This window comes from Manacus vitellinus, unplaced genomic scaffold (genome assembly GCF_001715985.3).
Source record: "Manacus vitellinus isolate BGI_N305 unplaced genomic scaffold, ASM171598v3 scaffold_22_pilon, whole genome shotgun sequence".
In the NCBI taxonomy this organism is placed as follows: domain Eukaryota; kingdom Metazoa; phylum Chordata; class Aves; order Passeriformes; family Pipridae; genus Manacus; species Manacus vitellinus.
In genome coordinates this window covers 13,107,531-13,128,312 of record NW_021939632.1, presented here as the reverse complement: position 1 = coordinate 13,128,312, position 20,782 = coordinate 13,107,531, and the positions used below count along the sequence as shown (strand labels likewise).

Genomic DNA, 20,782 nt, shown 5'->3' with positions numbered 1-20,782 from the left:
CAGACAGTACCATACTGAAATGAGCTATGATGGCTGTGCCTTTGCCATATATTTACTTCTGTCTTTTAGGAAGGCAATGCTAGGGGTCATTTGATAATTGGAATTGCCATTCAGTCAGGTATGGTGGCTTCTTTTCCAGTTTTCCTGCTATGTCAGTTGTAATTAGATTTAGATTTATGAAATTCTTTAGATTATGACACCCTCTTTATTCAATGGAGAAATCCTTTGAGGAGATACTCTACTTAAAGAAAACTGAGTGCTCTGTTTTGGGCAAAGGCTGTACTAAGAAATCTGTGTCCTGTCATTATGGTAGTGATGATGAGCTGATAGCTTAAAAAGACACCATCAAGTGATACTTTTATAATTTTAAAAACAAAGTTTAATTGTTAAAAGTTTTCAATGTCAAAATGCATCAACTCTTTATTAGATGAAAAAGTCCTCTCTGTCATAGGTATTTACTGACTATCAACTCTTCTTGGACTTTTTTATGAATGCTTGTTATCAGCCTCAGATCTCTGAGAAAAACTTCCATAAAATATTTGCTTTGGAAATAAATATAAAAGCATAAAAAAAGTCAAAAATTCTTGTTACTAGAAGCCTAAACATAGTAGGTGAAACATTAGAGCTATTAACCTTGTGAACTTCTCTCTCTTCCCTCAAGTCTGGCTACTAGTACAGCTTTGGCTGAGACTGGCATTTATTAGGCCACATAGTATTAAGCCCCTTTTGTTTTTAACATGCATTTCAATTCAAGGCTAAATTATTTTTTTGAGGGCTGTGATGAAAATATTTCCAAGATATTGCTGAAGAGTGCAGGATTTATATATGCTGCTGAAAGGGGTAATCTGGCTATACAAACTACCAGTTAGAATAAAACTAGCTACCTATTAGTTGTATTTAATTTAACAGTTAATTCATGGGCAATTTTTGGAGGGTAAGCCACCAATATCCTGGATTGTTGGAGTGCATGGAAGTCTAACTGGTTTTATTTGCAATTTCACAGTGTGAAAAATGGAGTCCTTGCCGAAATCTTAATTTATTTTAGTCAATGTTAATTAGAGCTCTTCAGGATTTTAAACACTGGCAAAAATTCAGTGGTTGCTGGTTAACTAGTAAATATCTTAAGATGTGGACAGACAAATGAACTGTTTAATGGTTCCCAGTATAATTAGCACGCTGTTATAAAACTGTACCATTTGGGGACATTTTCATGCAACAAAACCAGAAGAGCCTATTGAAACTCCCTCACCATATCATATCTTCCAGCATTTTGTTTACAGTTTTGATAACTTGAAGAGGTTTAAGCGTGTAGCCAGGCAGGAGGCTCCAGTAGCATATCGGATCTCTTTCAGTATGCCAATCCATTCCTTCTTTTCATCATCATACCTGCATTTAAAAAAATAAGGTTAGAAAATAGCTTCTTAGTTTCATGCTTCAGCACACATTCATGAAAAGGAGGATAGTGCACCTGTTGCAAAGGCTTGTAGCAGCCATGTGCTAAAGGATGCCACAGAAGGCTGCTTTTGTCCTCTGGATCAGAACAGAAAGATGTTCTTGTGCCTGAGTTGTCCTTTTCCTGGTCCCTAAAGCTTGTTGCTGGCTCTGTCATGCTTTAATTACTTGTATAAAGCTTCCTCTTTGTCTTAAGTATCCCTTCTCAATTTCTTCAGATTCTTGCAAATAAAGTTTTTTTTGGGGGGAATCCTTCCTACTGCCAATTAAAACTTCTCAATTTACATTAACAAGTGAAGAGTCTCAGCAGAGATATGATGTTTTATCACTGATACTGTGATTAGGTTAAAAAAATCTAGGAGATAGGGAATTCCGATTCTCTTGGAACAGTTACTCATTTGACTATTAAAACATCAGTATGTACAGGCCACTGTGTACACCTGCTTTTCTGCATAAGAATATCATGAGAATGTTTTTATTGGCAAGGCTAAACCTGCCAAGTGATATGGCAACTTACTCTTTTAAAGAAACTGAAGATAATGACTCATACCAGTCAAATGATTAGTAGGTGGAAGTAGTCATCTGATCCAAGTCTCGTGTTTATTTGATACTTTCTGACAAACTTTTTTATCTGTCAACAAGTGCTTTACAACCTGTGCTATGGATCATTTTCAGAGTTAAACAGAAAAATAACATTAACCTCCAGTGTCTACAAACCTCAGTTTCCACCAGGAAAGTGTGACTAAAATTAAACTTACTTCCATATGTCAGTGACTTCACTAGGTGCAAATTCTTTAGATTCAAGCTGAATCATTGCAAAGCCTCCAATAGCATACAAAGCTCCGCTTAAGGTGACTAAACTGATGGAACTTCTCTCTTGGGGAAATTCAGGCATAACCTCCCATCTAAAGATGAAAAGAAAAACTCAAGTTTAAACATGTGAGAAGTATTGTAAACTGAATGCACTAAGATACTCCTCTGAGTGACACAAATTCAGGAACCAAGGCCACTTGAGTGAATGGTTTAGTAAAAGGAAAAATTTCTGAGATTTATTAGCGGTAAGTTTCAGTGTTTCCATCCCCACAGGGACTTCTGCAGGTCTTAAATGACACAATTACACTGTGATGACATCTTGTCCCAGAGACCACTTCTTACAGATTCCCTGGTGCCATCATCAGTAATATACTTCATACAGATGTATTGTTCCCCAGTTATTCTCATTTTTCCCTCTAGTTTCCAAAATGCATATTTAAGTGGCATTGGCATAATAATTTGAGCTAAAAAAATAATCACTGGTTCTCATTAGTATAATTTCAATTTTTCTGCCAATTCACACCTATGAACATATAAAACACACAAACATCCCACTTCAGGATAATCTCAACATTAAAATTAATAGGCCAATTTTTCTTTCTTGCTTGTGTGACTTGACTGTAAGAAAATAGAATAAACCAAGACAAGAATCTGCAGATTTTTCAGACCATGAGCTGCATATTTCTGAACGACAGAAGAGGAGAATGTGCCAGACATCATGGTAACAAATAACATTCACTTTGCTTTCTATAGAAGTAAAGTTAGAAGTTCCCTCATGGAATTTCTTGTATAATGCACGTTTTGTAATGTTAAATTTTAGAAGCAAGTCTCTTTGGGATAGCATACATTTAAGTTAATGCTTTTGTTATGAGGTTGAAGGCTGCAATGCCACATGTCAGTGAAGACAGCACAGGCAAATGTGTTAATATAGAGCAGAAATGCTTATTAAGATAAAGGTGCATTCAGGACCACTTACAAGTTTGAGCTGTCACAATAGAGTTTTACTGATACTATTTGAAATGAAAGTTTGTAAAGAAGGTGATAGGAAGGAAAAGTAATGAAAGTAACAAAAAAAAGAAAATTAAGATTAGAAAGACATATGCAGAGTGTATAAATGCCTAGAAAATCATAAACATTTGATGGATGCTGACTGCAAAAGATTCTGGCTGTGTAGAAGAGTATTGGAAAGTATATAGACCAAATAAGTGAGCTAATTTCAGGTATGACTTACTCTCTTTTGTCATTACTCTTTCTATATAGTATTTCAGAGCATGCACATACATTTGAAGTCTTCCTGGAGTTTTCATATTAAATAAGTATGTCACTAGTCAGTGGTAAATGGCATTTGCTGTGACAAGGTAAGTGAACAGCAAGACATCACAAGGCCAAGTACCTGAAGGACATTGAGCTGGTCCTCTTCAAGCACCCGATTTCTCTTGCCAGGATTTCACATTTATTGCCAGTGCTATTTGAACTAGACTGCACCGCCCTTGCTCATTCTCCCACTTCTTCCCTATTATGGCACCACACCTGTTTATGTGTCGTGGGGTCAACTAAATTGGGAAAGCAATCAGACTTTAAAAAAAAAAAAGGAGGGTGGTGAGCATGTTTGCAATGTAGCTGTGCTGACAAATGCATGTGGGGCAGGAAAAATGGCCAGAGATGGGCTCTGTAAACTGCTGCTGTTGTTGCTAAAGATGTGATTGTAGACCAAATGTCTCAGTGGGAGTACAGGTACCTGAACACCTTTGTGACTTACTTTGGAGCTTCTAAAGCTTCAATGATAAAACACTTCCTTAAAATAGCTTGAATATTGCACTCACTTATTGGTGGTCAGATCAAAAGCTTCAACAGATGCAGTAAGGCCTTCCTCGGTGACACCACCTGCAATGACAATCTTGCCCTTATGGATCGCCGTTCCAAACATCGAGCGAGGCACTTTCATTGGAGCCAGGTCTCTCCAGTCTCCTTTCTTGGGATTGTACACAAATAGTCTATTAGTGCATTTCCTGGGGAGGAAAAAGAAAACCTGTGATCGTGTCTCATGAAATTTTGGCTTGTTCCAAATGAGACCTAGTTGAGGTAGATTGTGTGGGTTTATGTATAACACCTCTTTCCTCTTGTGCAGATCCTTTCTTGTATCTAATCTGGGAATCCTTGCAATGTCTACAAAGCACTAATCACATCCATAGAACTAAATCAAATGTTAAATGCTGTTTATATTACACAGGACAGCAATTTCACTGTACATTAGAGGAGAAAGACAACATCCTTTCCCAGCATATTGAATTCAGATGCATTTGTGGAGGAATATATGGGAAAGGTTATAAAGGAAAAATTATGCTGGTGTTTTGGCTGATTTGACAAATTTGTATCTTAAAAATCCCCTATACAAACACTTAAAAATTACCACCACATGTTCAGCGTGAGTGAAAACTTTTATTTTGTTAATGTTATACCTATTAAGGTATAACAGGTATCACAGGTCAGAAAACTGGAAAAACTGAGACAGTAATTCCATGGCACCTAGGTATTTCTATCTGAGAGGAAAGAATACTTTCAGTGAGGATCCTCAGAGCTTAGACACACTAACTACTGTGTATCTGCAGTGTAAGTAAAATTTGCCTTGGAAATAAGTATGGTCATTAAAATAACAAGTTGGGATTACAATTAATATGCAATTTAACTTATCACAAACACAATATCCTCCAAACCATAACGTGTTCCCCTCTGCCAGACTTGTCAGCAACCTTAATCAAGAGATGCAAAAAAGGGAAATGCTGATTTCTGAGTGTGAGGACATATAATCTATTAAGGACCAAACAAATAATGTTATAAATTGTCATGAAAGAGACTCACTTATCATCAGTTTTTCCACCAAGACAATATATCAATCCATTGTTTGAGATAGTAGCATGGCCGTATACTTTGATGGGTAGCTTTTTGATCTCTCCCCATTTCATTGCCCTGGAACAAAAAGATCACTGTTAGGCTCTTTCAACTAATAATGGGCCATCTACGTGTCCTCAGTGGGCATAATGAAATGTTAAACATACGTGGGGTCATAGCACAGCACTGAATCCAGCGACTCCTCCGTGCGAAGGTCCTTGCCTGCTATTACATAGATCTTGTCGTCGGACTCTCCCAGCCCGAAGAGACACCTGGCTGATGGCAGTGGAGGAAGGGCAACCCACTCACCAGCGATGCTGTCCAGCTGAAAGAGCATCCGAACAGGGAAGGTTAGGGAAGGCAAAGAGGAAAAATCCACACAATGAATGTTGTTGCACAGAATTTATCTAATTGCGCTCAGTGTCTCTTAACAGCAAATGTGCTTGCCTGAAAAACCTGCCCTTCCCCCAGTGCAGTTTTCCAGCAAAAGCATCCTTAATGATCTTTACTTTTTTCTGAAGGTCTGAGTTGCTTTTAATTATATCACCCCTGCTTCATGGTGCTGAGATGTAGTGGCCAGTGTAGCAGCCAGTGCCACACAGCTCTCTTTGTGTCTGCTCACCTCATAGTTTCTTGGCCTCTTTATTAAGCTCTTCTTCCTTGTTTAAAGGTCCCTCACTCTCAGTTCCCTATCACATGTTGGAAAGTGGTTCTTCTTGCCCAAGGGAGCAGACACTCCTGCCGTTCCACACCTATACATTTAGCTGGTTGTGCTCATCTCTACAATGAGATGCCAGACGTGCTTACGCAGTTTTTCAGGAAATATCACGTGGCAAATGGCACAGATGTTTCTTCTGCAATCCCTAGAGCAACAGAGGTGATGTTTCATCACGAATACCCTCAAGAGCTCACAAGATCTCTGAAGACACAATGAATAAAGACTTCACTCTTAAGCAAAATAGGTAGGCACTGCAGCTCCCTTGGCAATAATATTGATGTCATCCCTACTGAAGTACTCTCATGGCTTTCTTGATTCACATCTGATATGCTGAAAACATCTAAGGAATAGCAGCAGGAGGAGGACAGAAGAAAAAAAAAACTATTTTCCTAGAACTGTGGTGTGCTTTTTTTTTTTATCTGCAAACTGGCAATTGAACCTGAATGATCTCTAACATTCAAAAAGAGGATTTTCTGACTTTAACTGCATGTAGATTTGCTTGATGCTGTACAGGAAGGACAGAAAGCCCGGGTTTAGCTCAGTGACATCCAGAAGTACGTTCCACAGTCAAGGTTTCCATGCTAAAATGCATCTCCCAAATTTGATAGACCACTGCTATTGGACAGAAAGTTTTATTGCAACAGTGAAATGTAGTTCATGGACATGGATTTCCCCAGTAGCTAGATGTGGCTGTGGTAATGAGGAGATATTCTCCTCATTACCACAGATCACAGTTTGCTTAGTGCATCACTCTTGAAGATGACATCTCTGTTGCTGATAGGCCATCAACTAATCACACATTTTCGAGCCAGTGGCAGCCTTGTTTTCTCCTGGGTTGTGAGCTACCAATTACAACACTTTACTGCTGGAGAAATGAAGATCAGAAAGTAAAAATTGTTTTGGCACATTAGTATTTTAGAGAGATCAACAGCCACATGAGTAATGCAGACAAGTATTTTAACTAAAGAGAACAGCAGCAGCAAGCTGCTTAAAGCAGCAAGTTTAAAGATGACAAGCAAACGAACAGGATTTCAGGAAATGGATGTCAACATATAAAGTAGGGTTCTGAAAACTTCATTGATTTTTAGTATCAGTCTTGAAGTTTAGTTTTTCAGAGGCCCCTTTCTAGTAGCCTGAGATTTCGACTATTCAGTTCTGGGTTATAAATACATTCTGACATCAACGTATAATTTATATTAGAAGAATATTTCTGTAACTAGTTTTGCACTTCGGTGATTGGTGTTTTATACCCACATAAGGAAATGAAACAGTGTTAAACCCTCCCCAGCAAACTATGATTTCCTTTTCATTGATATAACAAATGTCTGAAACCAACTATTTCATTGTGTGTGAAATCACAGTGAGCCATGCTCCTCTAAGCAATATTTGCATTTTTTTCATATCTGAAGTCTTTAAAATTCTATCACTGCTTATTACTGTGCTTGATTTCATATTGAAACAGGACTTTTACTCTTTTAGGCCAATGTATCTAAGGATGGGACACATGGCCAGCAGCATATTCCAGAATTCCTCATAAAATAGTTCAAATATCCCCCAAAACATGTAGTTAAACCCACAACAGACTTAGTTTATGGTGTAAGAATGCCAAATTGTATATTTGCTAATTTTCCTGAAATATATTGTGGGGTTACAGTTGGTTTAATCAGGCTTATATTTATACAGATTTACAAAGACATAACATTGAAACTCAGTTGAAACATGGTATTTACTGTACTGACACTGACAGTTTGCCAAGAAAAAAGCCTTCTGTCTCTAAATTATGTATTTGGAATGCCCTTAGGCTTTCAAATGTAGACATGACAAAGGGACTTCTGCTGCTTTAGTGGCAGAAGTTGCACTTAAAATACACACATTACTGCTGTCATACAAGTATTTCAAATGCAAAAAAAGAAAGACATCTCAATAGATCTAAATCAGCTACAGCACTCCAAATTTCATGGAAGTTAACAAAAATACACAAAAGATATTTTACAAAAATATTACTAGACTTATATTTAGGCATCTGTACCATGAAAAATCTGGGCCTTAAACAGTGAAAGCCAGTGCTTAGATAGAATATATTAATCCTTTTAATATTTGAGATGTCACCAGGGGTTGATCTTGAAAAAGAAGATGCAAGTCCCTTGGTTTTGTTTCTCTGAGAGAGGAATAGCTCTCTCTAGATACTTGTCTCCATCACCATACAAAGAGACTAGACAGCTCACTTGGAGAGACTCAGAATAGCTTTCAGTAACCTGTTATTGCAATAATTATAAAGCTTGTACCTGAAAGAAATATGACTGGAAAGGCTGATCCTTGTTCTCCTCTTCCACATATAGTCCTCCAACAATGTAGACCTGATTTTGTTTGGTGACTATGCTGGAATGATTTCTGGGAATCTGTTCTGCCAGGGCTGCAAGGTAGCACTCGTTTTCAAGAGGATCATAAGCTACTGCAGCAGTGTCATTAACCAGAAGAATTAGGTCTTTGACAAACATGCCATGCCTGGGAAGGTCATTTAGGTAGCCAGGCAGTAAATCTTCATCTCCTACATCACCATTCACCTCCCCTTTGGTTGACTTGTCTGTGCTTTTGCTAGAGTCAGGCAGTTTTCCAGCAAAAGCATCCTTAATGATCTTTACTTTTTTCTGAAGGTCTGAGTTGCTTTTAATTATATCATCCTTCTCAACCTGTTCTTTGAAATATTTTTCTGGCATAAGACGAAAACGTATGCAGTCAAAAATTTCCCCCAGGCTCTTTACTCTGTTCTCCTTGTCTGTTCGGACCCATCTCATTACTGCCTCAAATACCAGTTCTTCCTTCTCTACATTTAAGCTGTCAGGTGAAATAATCGAGATAAGTTCGTGTGGGGCAAGCTGCATGAAGTCCTCTTCTTTGCAGATCTGCACAAAATGATCTGAAACAAAATCACGGGCAGAAAAGGCAAGTCTTGGGCAATCAAGCAGAACACCTAATCGAAGGATGGCCAGGCAGTTACCAACAGCAAGCCTCTTCTGAAGGTAGGAGACGCACACAGTGAACACGGAAGGGATCTGAAAGCGGCTGGCCAAAGCAAAAATATCTTGTACGTTAGAATCGTTAAGATCAATACTTGCTGAATAAAGGTATTTGACAATCATATCCAGGATGTTGGGGTCAACATTATCTAGAACTACCTCCTTCTTTTTCTCTTCACTTTGCTCAGATAAGAAATACTCACGAAAATAAGGGCTACATGCCGACAGAATCAATCTGTGGCAAGGCAGGCTTCTGTCACCAGCTTTTAGAGAGCAATCTATAAACTTTTTCTCTTCGAGAAGTTCCTTGAGGCCATCTTGAAGGAGGGTGGATTGGTAAAGTCTGAGCTCTTCAGTGAGTTCCCTTTGGGAATCCATTTCACAAACACTTGGGAAAGGGGAGGGAGTAGAAAGCTTTAGCTCTTGCCTGCCCAAAGGTCTGTCTGTAAAAAAGGCAGACCAATGTGCTTTTTGCCCTGCCTGAAGCCTCTGCAACTTAATCTCGGTAGCTAAATATAGGTACATACCCTTACAGGTCGGAATTTAGGATGGATGGTTTGGAAAAACAGAGCTGCTCTTGCAGCTGTCAAAGACTGAAAGAAGCAACTGTTGCTCTTAGTCACTATGGTCAGGTTTTGCCATCATTCTCTACATTGAATCAATAAGATTATGTGCAATGTAATAAATTATTTGACATGAGTAAGGACAGCAGAATCTGACCCTCAGTGACACAGCTATGAGCAAGACTGTACATATACAAGTTACTAAATATTCTGAAATAGAAATATTATTAATCAAGTTGTCAGTTTTAACTACTGTTCACTTCTTCAGAGTTGCTTAATACGTGTCATTGCTGCAGTCATAAAGATACTAAAATACTCCAGAACTTATAATGAATTGCCTATGCTCTAAGAATATTTTTTTACATAACAATATCTCATATTCAATTTCTTCAGATATTGATAATAGGACCTTGAAATTAATTATGAGCTCCTTCTTAATACCCATTTGGTTGTATTTATTTGTAAACCAAACACTATTGTTTAAACATAAAATATATGTTATTCAGGTAAAGTTCTGCTTTTCAAAATAATTCAAATTAAAGTCTCCACCCATATGGTAAAATGTTCTTTGAATGTAATGGAAATAGGATCAAAATAGAACTATTTGAATACAAGATCTACAACAAGGTATAGCATTATCAAAGTTTATTGAAATAATGACTGCTTTTTAATATAGGTAGTATTCCATTAAAATATATACCTTGAAAGATTTTCTGCAAACACGACAATTCCATTCACACCACAGTTACTTTACTGTAACAGTCAGCTGCTAAAACAACAGCTGAGAGGAGAGCTCATTTGACTTTTTCCATTTATAGCAAACAGCGCAAAGGTCTTATCTCACTAGAAAACGTAACAGCTGTGTCTTCCTTTAAACTATAAATGACTCATTTCTCTATAACACATAACATCATAAAAGGTCTAATGACAGACACAGAAGCTATTTGTTTGTGCGTTTTTTTCTAGATCATTCTTTAAAAAAGTGATTTAGCAAAAACAAACAAACACAAACAACAACTGTATGAGGATATCTGGATTACAATTAAGTACTTGGAATTATATGTGCTGAACATCTAGGAAAATTATGAGACATGAAAGCCTTTATTTGAAACAGTATTGCTTTTTCTTAAAGCTATCAGTAACACAGCACTGCTGCAATGACAGAGCCAATATGCCTAGATACAAAATGTTCAGTGTATGATGATATTTCTGTGTTGCACAACACTAAACAAGCTATGGAAATTTGATTTAGACATAATTTTTATTATGTCTATGGGAAAGTACAGCACTCTATATACCCAAATACCTGAAATACAGCATCAAACTGCACACCTTGCACTGCCCTGTCTCAAAGGGTGTCTCCACGGACAGAGGAAGGGGAGGCTTCCTTTTCTGATGTAGTTCTGGGTAAAATGGCAAACAGTGGCTGTCCTGGCAGCCAATTGTAGGGCAGTTTGTAAACACAGGGGCCATAAAGTTGTAAAAAAAATGGTGGCTACTGGCCATAAAACAGTGGCTGAAACACCATGGAGGACTGTGTTGTCAGGGAAGGGGAGAAACAGGATGGGATGGCTGGTCCTGCCAACCGCAATCCTGAAAACACCTGGAGTTACCAGAGTGTCAAATTCCGCAGCCAGCCAGTCAGAAAGCAGTCTAAAAACATGGCACATGGCATTTTACATCCTGGCAGCTGGAATACAATGGCAGCTGCCATGCCCGCAGTGGGGAAGGGCTCCAGGTGCTGACAGCCTGACAGAGTGGGACTCCCCAGGCCCTCACAGCTGTGGCAGGGGTGCAGGGCTCCGGGGCTGGTGGAGCAGGTGGGGCCTGCAGGGGACAGCACTTCTGCAGCTGCTGGGCCTCACCCCTTGTGCCAGAGGGAGCTTGTCCTCCCCTTCTGACACTGACAGAGACAACAGATAAATGCAAAGCTGTTACATAAACAAGGTTTTTGAATAATCTTTCTTTTACTATATATCATAATATATAATATATTACATATCCTGAGGGCTTATTATATAATATTCACCCACTCTAGCTTTGGCATACTCTTTCTCTGCTATTCTAGTATTTCTAAATTATCTTCTATAGATGTCATAAGCCCAGTAAGAACTGAGAGTCTTTTCCTGCTTAGGAAACAAACACATGCCAATCTAAATCAGGTCATTACTTCCCAGAGTCCTTGGAGTGTGAATCCATCCTTTAGCTTCTCTACTGCAAGTCCTAGTTCCTCTGAAAAAACAGGCTCCCGATCATGTTGCTTTTTTGAATGCATGAGATATGAGAGAAAACAAAATAAAGCAGAAGGTACTTTTTAATTTCATCATCCCATTTTAACAGCATAAATTTGACAGTAAGAAGAAAGATGTTCTTACCTTGTTTTCATCAGCAAAGTAAGCCTGCAAAAGAAAGCAAAAAAGAACTCGCACCCTTGAAAAAAAAAAGAAGCCTAAAAACCAAATCTGCTAATAATTCTTTGGGGTCAAAACTGTATTAAGTCTTCTGCAACAATCAAGTCCTTACAGCTTTTACTTTTGTTTTGTAAACAAGATGACAGTTTATTCTATGTTGAAATAACATACAGAAATGTGCTAACAGGAGTTGGTGATTATGTCATTTTTCATTAAATACCAATCTTGGAATTTTCCATCATAATAAACAAAGATTTCTAAATGGTAACATTTTCATATTACATTTGTTACAGTGACAAACACTTTATAGGGGAGAAAATGTAAATATGAAGACAAACTGACAGCATCCTGGTATTTTCTGCTTCCTGTGCAGCAGCATTCATTATTCAATTTCAAAAACTAGCTTTAAATTTATATCAAAATCAGTTAACATCATACTCAATCTAAGAAATGAACACAGTACAACTGAATTACTAACCAAATTTTTCTACTCAAAGATATGAGAAAGAGATACCATCTTTCCCATCCTGTGTGTGTGGAAATCAACAATCAAACTGTTCAGAATATCAGATCTCTGAAAATATCCACAGCTCTAGAAATCTCTAGACCAGCAGGTTCTAGATCTTATTTACCAAAAGGAGCCCAATCTTGCTTCAGTTGCCCTTGTGGACTGGTGAGGGGCAGGAAAGAAAGCGTCTTCCTGCTCAGCTGGCTCTCAACGCACACAAGACCTTACAGAACAGCGTCAATGTAGCCACTCCTTGGGTCCTGGATGATTTATGTCTCCTACATAACCACTTTCTAATAATTTACAGCCTCTAGTTTTTGTTTGAGAATACATAAAGCACAATTATTTAATCAGGTGACAAAGGCACCAGTAGAGCAAACAGATCTTCACTTAAGGAAGACGTGTGTCTTCAAATATGTTGAAGACTGAATAAAAATGTGCAAAAATTAAAAAAAAAGGCAAAAAGTGAGGAAAGAGGGAAAGGAAAAGACAAGAGCTTCTCTGCGTTAGTAAATGACAGCAAAATTAAAAACAGTGGAAATAAGATTGGTGCTAGCCCTGCTAATTTACCAAATTTCAGAGATTAGTAAGAAAACATGTCAATTGTCAATGTGTCAAGGCTAGTACTTGAAAATATGTGCAGTCTACCTGTACAGTCAATCATGCAGTCAGGTGTTGTTGGGTTGCACAGTAACTTTGGAAATTCTTAAATACTGGGACATACAGTAATACAAAATTATTGCTGCCTTTCTAAAAAACTTTTAAGTTTGAATTTTAGATGAATATCGAGTGTATAGATATCACCATCTATTAATCTGCTCCAAGAGAAGGAAGACTTGTTTTCATATAATGTATCTGATCATATTACACTGCTGACTTTCAAGCTATTCCTGATTTTAATGTGTTGAGAAACTACATAAAACTATTCCTTTAAATATCTACTAGTATTTATTTTGAATAATAGTTTCTTCTAAAGTTAAAAATTCATACAGAGAATAAATTCCTGTAATAATAGGGATATTTAATAAAAGGCACGTAGATGTGTTTAAATATAGAAATTACAGTTGCAGCGTATCTTTAACAGAGGATCACAGCTGTACATTGCTTAAATTTGAATAACCAAGCAAGAATTATTTTATTTTTTTGTTTTCTGTGGAGCTGCTTACCACAAAAGCATCTGTATGTTCATCAGCTTCTATTTCCACATCATCTTGAACCTGCTCCACTGTTACGTCTTCAAGAGGTTGAGGCTACAAATTAAAACACTGTAGTAAGTAAATCCACATATCTAATATGTTTAATACATTTTTATTACTCTTAAGAAAGTGTTGTATCTAATTTTAAATAAATTGAGTACCTTTTCTTCCATTTCATAATCCACTCCAAATATAGGGTTAGCTGAATAAACTTTGTGAAGTGAATTAATCTCTTTCACTGCCTCTTGCAGTTTCTCCACAGGGTCTATTTTAAAACCAAGTACATATCCTCCACTCTATGTAACACAGAAAAAAAGACAACATCTGTTTATTAGTGTTGCTTATTATTTAAAGAACTTTTTCCCTTTGACAGTGATTTCCAGTTTAATGATAGCAATTTTCAGCCTGCTGAAAATACATTATTTTTGTGTTATCTTTTTTCATTCTGCCACTTGGATCATGGATGAAATTAAAGAAATTACAATGTTTCTCTATGAAGTAAAGTAGCTTTTAACTCTTAGCCCATTATATAAAAGGGGAACAAAATTCTTATACAGAAAAACACAAGCAAATAAGGGTGAGACAAATTCAGAAGTGATATTAATGATTTGTTTCGAGCTACTCAGCAGATGGTTAGTCTGTTAGGTCTTGATGTTATTATTAAAGAAGCTTCCAGATACACAGATACAATGAAAAAATATTTAAAAGAGTGGTCTTAATTAAGTATAGAATTAATGAGATCCCAAAGATAATCTTTCAGAAGATGGTGTATTTAACAGTTATTAACTGGTCATGCTGGCCTATTACTGTTTTGCTTAGAGAAACCATAACTCACAATAGCCATACTGACCCTAACACACAGATATTTTAAGCAGTGCAAAGAGAACTTTTTTAAAGTTTTCAAAAGGCCCCACAGAAGGAACACACTAAGTACCTTAAAAGTAGTCCCATAACATTTCAGAATTAGAGAAATATTGTATATAAAAATGTCATCAATAAAAAAAGGCTTTTAAAGCTTCTTACCTGCTGAGAACTCTCTATCACAAGTGCCAAGCCAAACTTTGAGTCTCTCATTTTTATTGAACGCTAATGGTAAAGAGGTAAAAAACTTTCTGTTAAAAAATTCTGTAATTAGTTGATAAATAGCTCTTCTGTTTTGTTTTTTTGTTTTGTTTGGTTTTTTTTTTTTTTTACACTGTACTAGCTACAGTTACTAGTTCTGGAAGCTTGGCTATCAGCATTCCCTCCCATTTACCATTACAAATCTGAACCCCTGAAACCTCAGGGAAAAGTGTTTTATCAGAAGTGGTAACAGTAAATTTCTGAAGATCACATTCACAGATCGTTAATGCCAGTGTATGTAGCATCACAATAAATACTTCAAAAATTTGAAATACAAGCCATTTTCAACATCTGTGCCTGCCCATGAAAGCCCCCAACTGATCTGGACAGAAAAAAAATCTACCCTGTGGTTGATGCTGGTAAGACTAAATTACTCCCTAAATGTGAGATATGAAATATTAATTTTGGTGCACAGGGAGTTTTAACTGAAGACTTGAACAGATACCATTTCATTATGAAAATGGTTGTTTTAAGATACTTACAATTTGTAGATATGGTATGCTGACATTAAAGCTGTCATTCATATTTGCATGCCAAACTATTCTCACATTAGTAATAAAAAACGTTCCCAAATTTCCCTATTAAAGAAAAGGTATGTTAGAACTGCTTTTAAGTACAGAGCCTTTTTTTCCAAACATGATGATTACTGCTATCCATTCAAATACAAGCAAAGTATAACTTCATATTTAATTCAGCAAAAGTCTGATTCTTTCCTACCAAAATCTATTGATTGCAAGGAAGCAAGATCCAATCTTTAAAGGATACAGAACCTGAGTAGTGAAAATAGCTGGGAGTACCTACTACTGCAGCAAAGCAGGATCAAATCACAGCACAGCCAACCTCATGGGAATACATGAAGCATCTGAGAGCATTCTTAACTGTACAGATCTGGAACCGGGGTATAGCGTAAGTATAATGGCATGCGGGTTACACTTGGGTAATTGAGGAGATCTGTGCCAACGGAATGTAGAGGAAAGAACTTTTTAGCTTGTCAGGATGGATCATATTTCCATTCTGGACTAAAACTGCACAGACAGAAATATCAGCTCCTGTTTTGTTTCACGGCTCTGGGAAATACTTTCAACTAACGCCCTGTAAAATAATGTTTCCTATTTTTATCTCAAAGTCTTTATTTTTTCTTGTTTTAAGACAAAGAATCCTATTCCATTATTTTTGATTTCCAGTAATCAAAAGACAATGTAGTCTTAATACAGTTTAGTCAAAGCTGCACGTAAACATACAGATATCAGCAGAGCACTTTGGAAACATTATTTTCTTTCAGGATCCTACACAGCATTAGACTTAAGTTCCTATTTAACAGGAACTTTATATCTAGTTCAATGCATATTAGCCAAGTCATATAGAATTCAGGTTGCCAAAAAGAGACGTTGTTGTACCGAGTAGCAAATATATGGGATCAGTTTCTCTGCAGGCATCAGCTGATGAACTGAATTAAGGGTAATTCCTTTGAGGGTACAAAACCACAATTGCTACATAAAGCTGAAACATTTTAACTTTTCTGTAGTCAATGTAGCCTGATTTTTCACTGTACCTGGTCGCTTGACAAATTCCAAACTCCATTGACTTTATCATATATTTGTTCTTGCGGTAACAATCTCAGTTGCTTGTTTTGAATCAATGCACTTCTCAGCTTCAGATCACGATACATTTTAGAAGTTTCATAAGCTCTGGAAAAAATCAAAAATACACATTACAATTCAGTGGTTTTTATTATCTTTACTCTGTTTTAGCACAGATATGAAATATTGTATATTTCAAACTTTTCTTATCCCCTCATTGCACAGAGGTGAGAGTACTATTAAAACTTAGTCAATATAATCCATTATTTTTCAGCTTTCCTTAATGAAATTAAAGGGAGTTTTAACAACTCTTTTGATCTCCTGTATTGTTCATTTCTATACTGTTTCTTCCTTTTCCTTAAAATAGTTTTCCTTAAGATTGTCATCTCCTAGACTCTATTGCAAAGTATATTCTCTGGGTCCCGTGCTATGCATAGCACAGACATTAAGAATCCTTTATTTTTCAGTGCCGGTTAAGTCACAAACATCCAACATACATATGTCAGTATTCCACAGCTCATAAATGGAAACCTATGGTGATGTATTATACACACATTCATTCAGATGACTTATCTTTAGGTGGGAAGTGTACACTGTTTTGTGGTCAGATAGAGTTCTGACTAGGATTTAACTCTTCCATTACACGGTCTGAAATTATGGGAAATTATTATAGACAGAAATTGTAGGTAGAAAATGCACACTGAAATTAGCTCCTTTATACTTTTATTTGTTCAGATAGTTTATACACACAAGGTGCATAAACTGTGACCAGTAACTGGTATGAATACACATCAGTTTTCATTATGTACAGTTACCTATTAAAATCTGCAATCATTCTCTCCCTTCCTTACAGAGATTGTTCTCTTTTGGCAAAGTTTTCTGAATGTTAAATATGGGCAGTTACATACTGTGTCCATCAGCACTGTAATGCCTGATATCTGATTCACTGATCAAAGACTATTCTAAGTTTGCTACCTGTGTACAGCAATGACTGAAGTGAAGAGTCTGGGACTGCCAGGAACAACATTGGTGAATATGAACTCAAACCGGGTGTTGTTACATTTAGTCAGTATATACAGAGCTTCTGTCTGCCCTCGTAATTTCTGTGAGGAAAAAAAAATAAAATTTTACATTTTGTCCATATAGTAGCTCAACTGTACAAGCAATAAATAATCCTCAGATATTTTCTAAATTTTGTTTTAAATAGTGTATATTCAGGTCTAATCCTGATTCTACCATTGATCTACTGCTGTCTTCAACAGAGCTCAGGTTTTTTTTGAGAAACTAGCAGTTCCACCAATGCTAGGACTAATGAAGTCCTGCTATGCATTTGCAATATCATGACTGAAACAGTATTTTTGGTTTTGTTATCATGTGGCTGCCTAGGGAATCTACATAATCTCCCTGCTGGTCTTGCAGCAAGCCAAACAAATAGTTTTGCAGGTTGTGTATTTGAGAGCTTTCTTGCACAAAATTAGTGCCACTATAGACCTTTGCTAAATTTAGACAAAATAAGCCAACATGTGCTTGACTTATCCAGAGGGAAGAATCATCAGTGTGATTACATGAGTTTTACTCCCTCAGAAAAAACTAAACCACCCTCCTATAGAAAGGTGAAACTCTCAACTTTTAAAAGTCAACTTTCATTACTATTCTGTTACTGTTAGTGCAAGTAAACTTTCAGATTATTGTTGATATACTGCAGTAAGTATAAATAACTAATTACAGCTTGTTTTATTTTTTTAAAAAGTATTTTTTGAAACTTACTGAGTTGGCAGTTCTTGTTGTTATATTTATAACGCAGTTGTAACCGACAGCTTAAAAGTTAGGGGAGAAAAAAACAATTGTTTTGAGAACAAGAAAAATAATAGTCAAAATTACGAAATACAATACTGAATTCTGCAGAACAGCTTTGGTTGCTATTTGTGAGAATTACACCTTGTGGTTGATGGTCTGGGCCCTTATTACAAAACTGAAGACTAATGTAAGCTGGAAAGGACCTTGGGAGGTTATCCAGTCAAAAGCAGGACCAACTCTGTCTGGCTCCTTAGGGTACTGCCTAATCAAGTTTTGACTATTTCCAAAGAAAACGATTCCACACTGAGCACTGGAAATAATTTAGGTACAAAGTAGTTGCATCCTGTCCCTGTTTCAGCACATTAAATTAAATACAAGTAGACTCACTAGCTACTCATACAGTTAAAATTCAGAGCTTACAACAGTAAAATTGGAAAGGCTGGTACTTGTGGGGAATAAATAAGAAAATACAGAATGTGAATAAACAGGTGCCAACAAGAGCTACAAGTAAAGCAACATGTCAAGAAACTCAAACTCTTGGTTCTTTCTAGAAAAACAAATACCACATAGACCAAATGAAAAATATGTCTGAATTACTCTTCAACTTCTGTTCTGAGAAATTAACATTGAATATTGAATATTACTATTTTGCTATGAATTATTATCTCAGTTCCTATGTTATAAATAAATTAATTAGTAACAGTTTATTTCAGACTTTAGAGAGCAACAGAGTGCTTCACTTTTTTACTTTACTATTCTGTACTGGAATCAATATTTTGTGAAGGAATAGCATGCCACCACAAAGGAAACCAGAGATGATACTCACAGAGATTGACTCTGGGCAAGGACAAGGAGCGCCATATGATCCGCAAATTTGTCACAAGCAGTTTACCTGGAGATAAAGGGTGGAGACATTTTAAAATCTGAGTAACTTCTATTAAATTAAATGTTCTGTGAGATATATTTACCTCTAGCTTTGAAACACCAGGATACTCCTTCCCCTTGATAGGAAAAAGAAGAAAAGCACAGAACAACCCACCAGAAAAATCACTAAACACTTTTTTTTTTTTAAATGCTAGGAGAGAAAATCCATCAAGGAACAAATGAAACAACCTCTAATATATACCAATATTCCTCAAAACCAACCCAAGAACAGTTACTGATTTCAATCTACACTCTTATAGTAAAAATGCAGACACACTCAGTGCAGAATTGCTCTGGGGAAGAGAAGGGGAAGGCAGTGAGTTAACTATCACAGCTGCCTTCATGAATAACCTCACCCCTTTATATCATATGCAAATTTACTCCACTCTGTACCCTGTGGAGCAGCACATCCAACCTAGGAAGGGTCATCTCAGCACACTGGCAGCTTTGTGCCCTTGCCCACTACATATTCCTTACTGATTCAGTTTAACCCTGGGAGGGGAAAATTAAGCCTTAAAGAGGATTACAGCAGAAGATCACCACACTGTTTATGGATTATTCTTACAAGGCTTTCAATTCTAAGGAAATTCTGAGACAAGATTATCATCTTCCTATAACTCTGAACAAGAAATCCTATCTGAAAACACTCCAAGACAGATCTGTGCAACAGAGCTTTGATACTGAGTTCAGTGGAAACCTGACAGGCTTCCATGAACCTGCACATGTTAAAAAGTAGAAAGTTTACAATTTCCCTGAGTTTGGAGTTACCTCTGTCTCCATTGTTTCCTTTGGTATCTTCAACAGACTCTAAGCAGTCTATAAGGACCTCTCCAGGTCTCATTTTCATTTGTCTAAAAGAGAAAAAAGAAATTACCTGATGGAAAATAATCCTCCAAAAATAAGGCTATTTCTATTTCCCTACTTCACTTTCTCTGTTTTCTGCTCAGTGCATCATGCAATGAAAAATCCAGGTATGCACAAATACACACAAATCGACTTTATATACTTGCAATGATCATTACATCTCACAGATGAAAAACAGTAATACCTCTACTATTAAATTATAACAGTACATAAATAATTACATAGCAAGTGTGACCAAGCAAAATATGCCCTAAAATAGCGAGAAGGTGTGTGGAAGTGGGAAAGCAAAAAAAAAAAAAACAACTTGCATTCACAGATCTTTTAGATAATAGAGCTTGTTACCTCCTGACGTACTTTTAGGTCATAAGGAGTGGAACTAGGCTCATGAAATAATAGATGCCAGCAAAAGAAAGATTTATAAGGACATGTGAAATGCTCAGAATTTTCCACATAGGATGAGGTTCGATTTTTTTGGTTTTTTGTTTTGGTTTTTTTGTGGAATTTTTTTGTTTGTAGTTTATATTATTACTATTTTGCTTTATTTAACTGGTCTAACCACTTAATTAAATAACAACAGATGTAGTGTAAATTTCTTCTGTATTTTTATCGTATTGTGAAAAACAACCAAAACTCTTCAGTTTGACTGCAGGGCAGAAACGAAATGTGTTATTAGGAGGGGAATTTCGTGAGATACTGCAGAGCCAGCGCCCCATTCCCTGAGTTCAGGATGCCAACGCCACGGCAGGGACATCGAGTCCTGGTAACCAGCGAGCGCCACCGTTCCCTCAGACACATCCACTCGCTTCGAGTCTACTTCCCAGTGCCAGAAAAGCTCGGCTGGGAAAAGCACACCGTTCCCTCAGTCCGAACTTCTGGTTTGTTTGTTTTCTTTGTACACATTGGAAACGGTGACCAGTTCCCACCTCCC

The 20,782-nt window shown here is 36.9% G+C and overlaps 2 protein-coding genes across 2 annotated transcripts; both read right to left on the bottom strand.

Moving 5' to 3' along the window:
• Nucleotides 1-356: 356 nt before the first annotated feature.
• Nucleotides 357-9,345, bottom strand: KLHL41 (kelch like family member 41). Its single transcript, XM_018072552.2, has 6 exons — nt 8,158-9,345; nt 5,322-5,479; nt 5,125-5,232; nt 4,089-4,274; nt 2,211-2,357; nt 357-1,386 (listed from the first exon to the last, which is right to left on the bottom strand). The coding sequence occupies exons 1-6, from the start codon at nt 9,265-9,267 to the stop codon at nt 1,275-1,277; spliced, it is 1,821 nt and encodes a 606-aa protein (XP_017928041.1). The 5' UTR covers nt 9,268-9,345; the 3' UTR covers nt 357-1,274.
• A 737-nt stretch (nt 9,346-10,082) lies between these two features.
• Nucleotides 10,083-20,567, bottom strand: BBS5 (Bardet-Biedl syndrome 5). The gene is made up of 12 exons (XM_029959913.1): nt 20,430-20,567; nt 19,759-19,864; nt 18,893-18,958; nt 18,037-18,086; nt 17,245-17,372; nt 16,242-16,377; nt 15,172-15,267; nt 14,591-14,653; nt 13,729-13,863; nt 13,538-13,621; nt 11,828-11,851; nt 10,083-11,712 (listed from the first exon to the last, which is right to left on the bottom strand). Exons 1-12 carry the CDS (start codon nt 20,565-20,567, stop codon nt 11,611-11,613), a joined length of 1,128 nt encoding a protein of 375 aa, XP_029815773.1. The 3' UTR covers nt 10,083-11,610.
• Nucleotides 20,568-20,782: the final 215 nt, after the last annotated feature.

Excerpts from the sequence above, each read along its gene's own strand:
- KLHL41 (XM_018072552.2), bottom strand. The coding sequence starts at position 9,267 with ATGGATTCCCAAAGGGAACTCACTGAAGAGCTCAGACTTTACCAATCC. Across the intron at positions 5,480-8,157 it reads TCCAGTCATATTTCTTTCAG|CTGGACAGCATCGCTGGTGA; the intron begins GTACAAGCTTTA and ends ATGCTCTTTCAG. Across the intron at positions 4,275-5,124 it reads GGTGGAAAAACTGATGATAA|GAAATGCACTAATAGACTAT; the intron begins GTGAGTCTCTTT and ends TTTCCTCCCCAG.
- BBS5 (XM_029959913.1), bottom strand. The coding sequence starts at position 20,567 with ATGGGGCGCTGGCTCTGCAGTATCTCACGAAATTCCCCTCCTAATAAC. Across the intron at positions 16,378-17,244 it reads TCAGTCATTGCTGTACACAG|AGCTTATGAAACTTCTAAAA; the intron begins GTAGCAAACTTA and ends GATTTTTTCCAG. Across the intron at positions 15,268-16,241 it reads GGAATTTGTCAAGCGACCAG|GGAAATTTGGGAACGTTTTT; the intron begins GTACAGTGAAAA and ends TTTCTTTAATAG.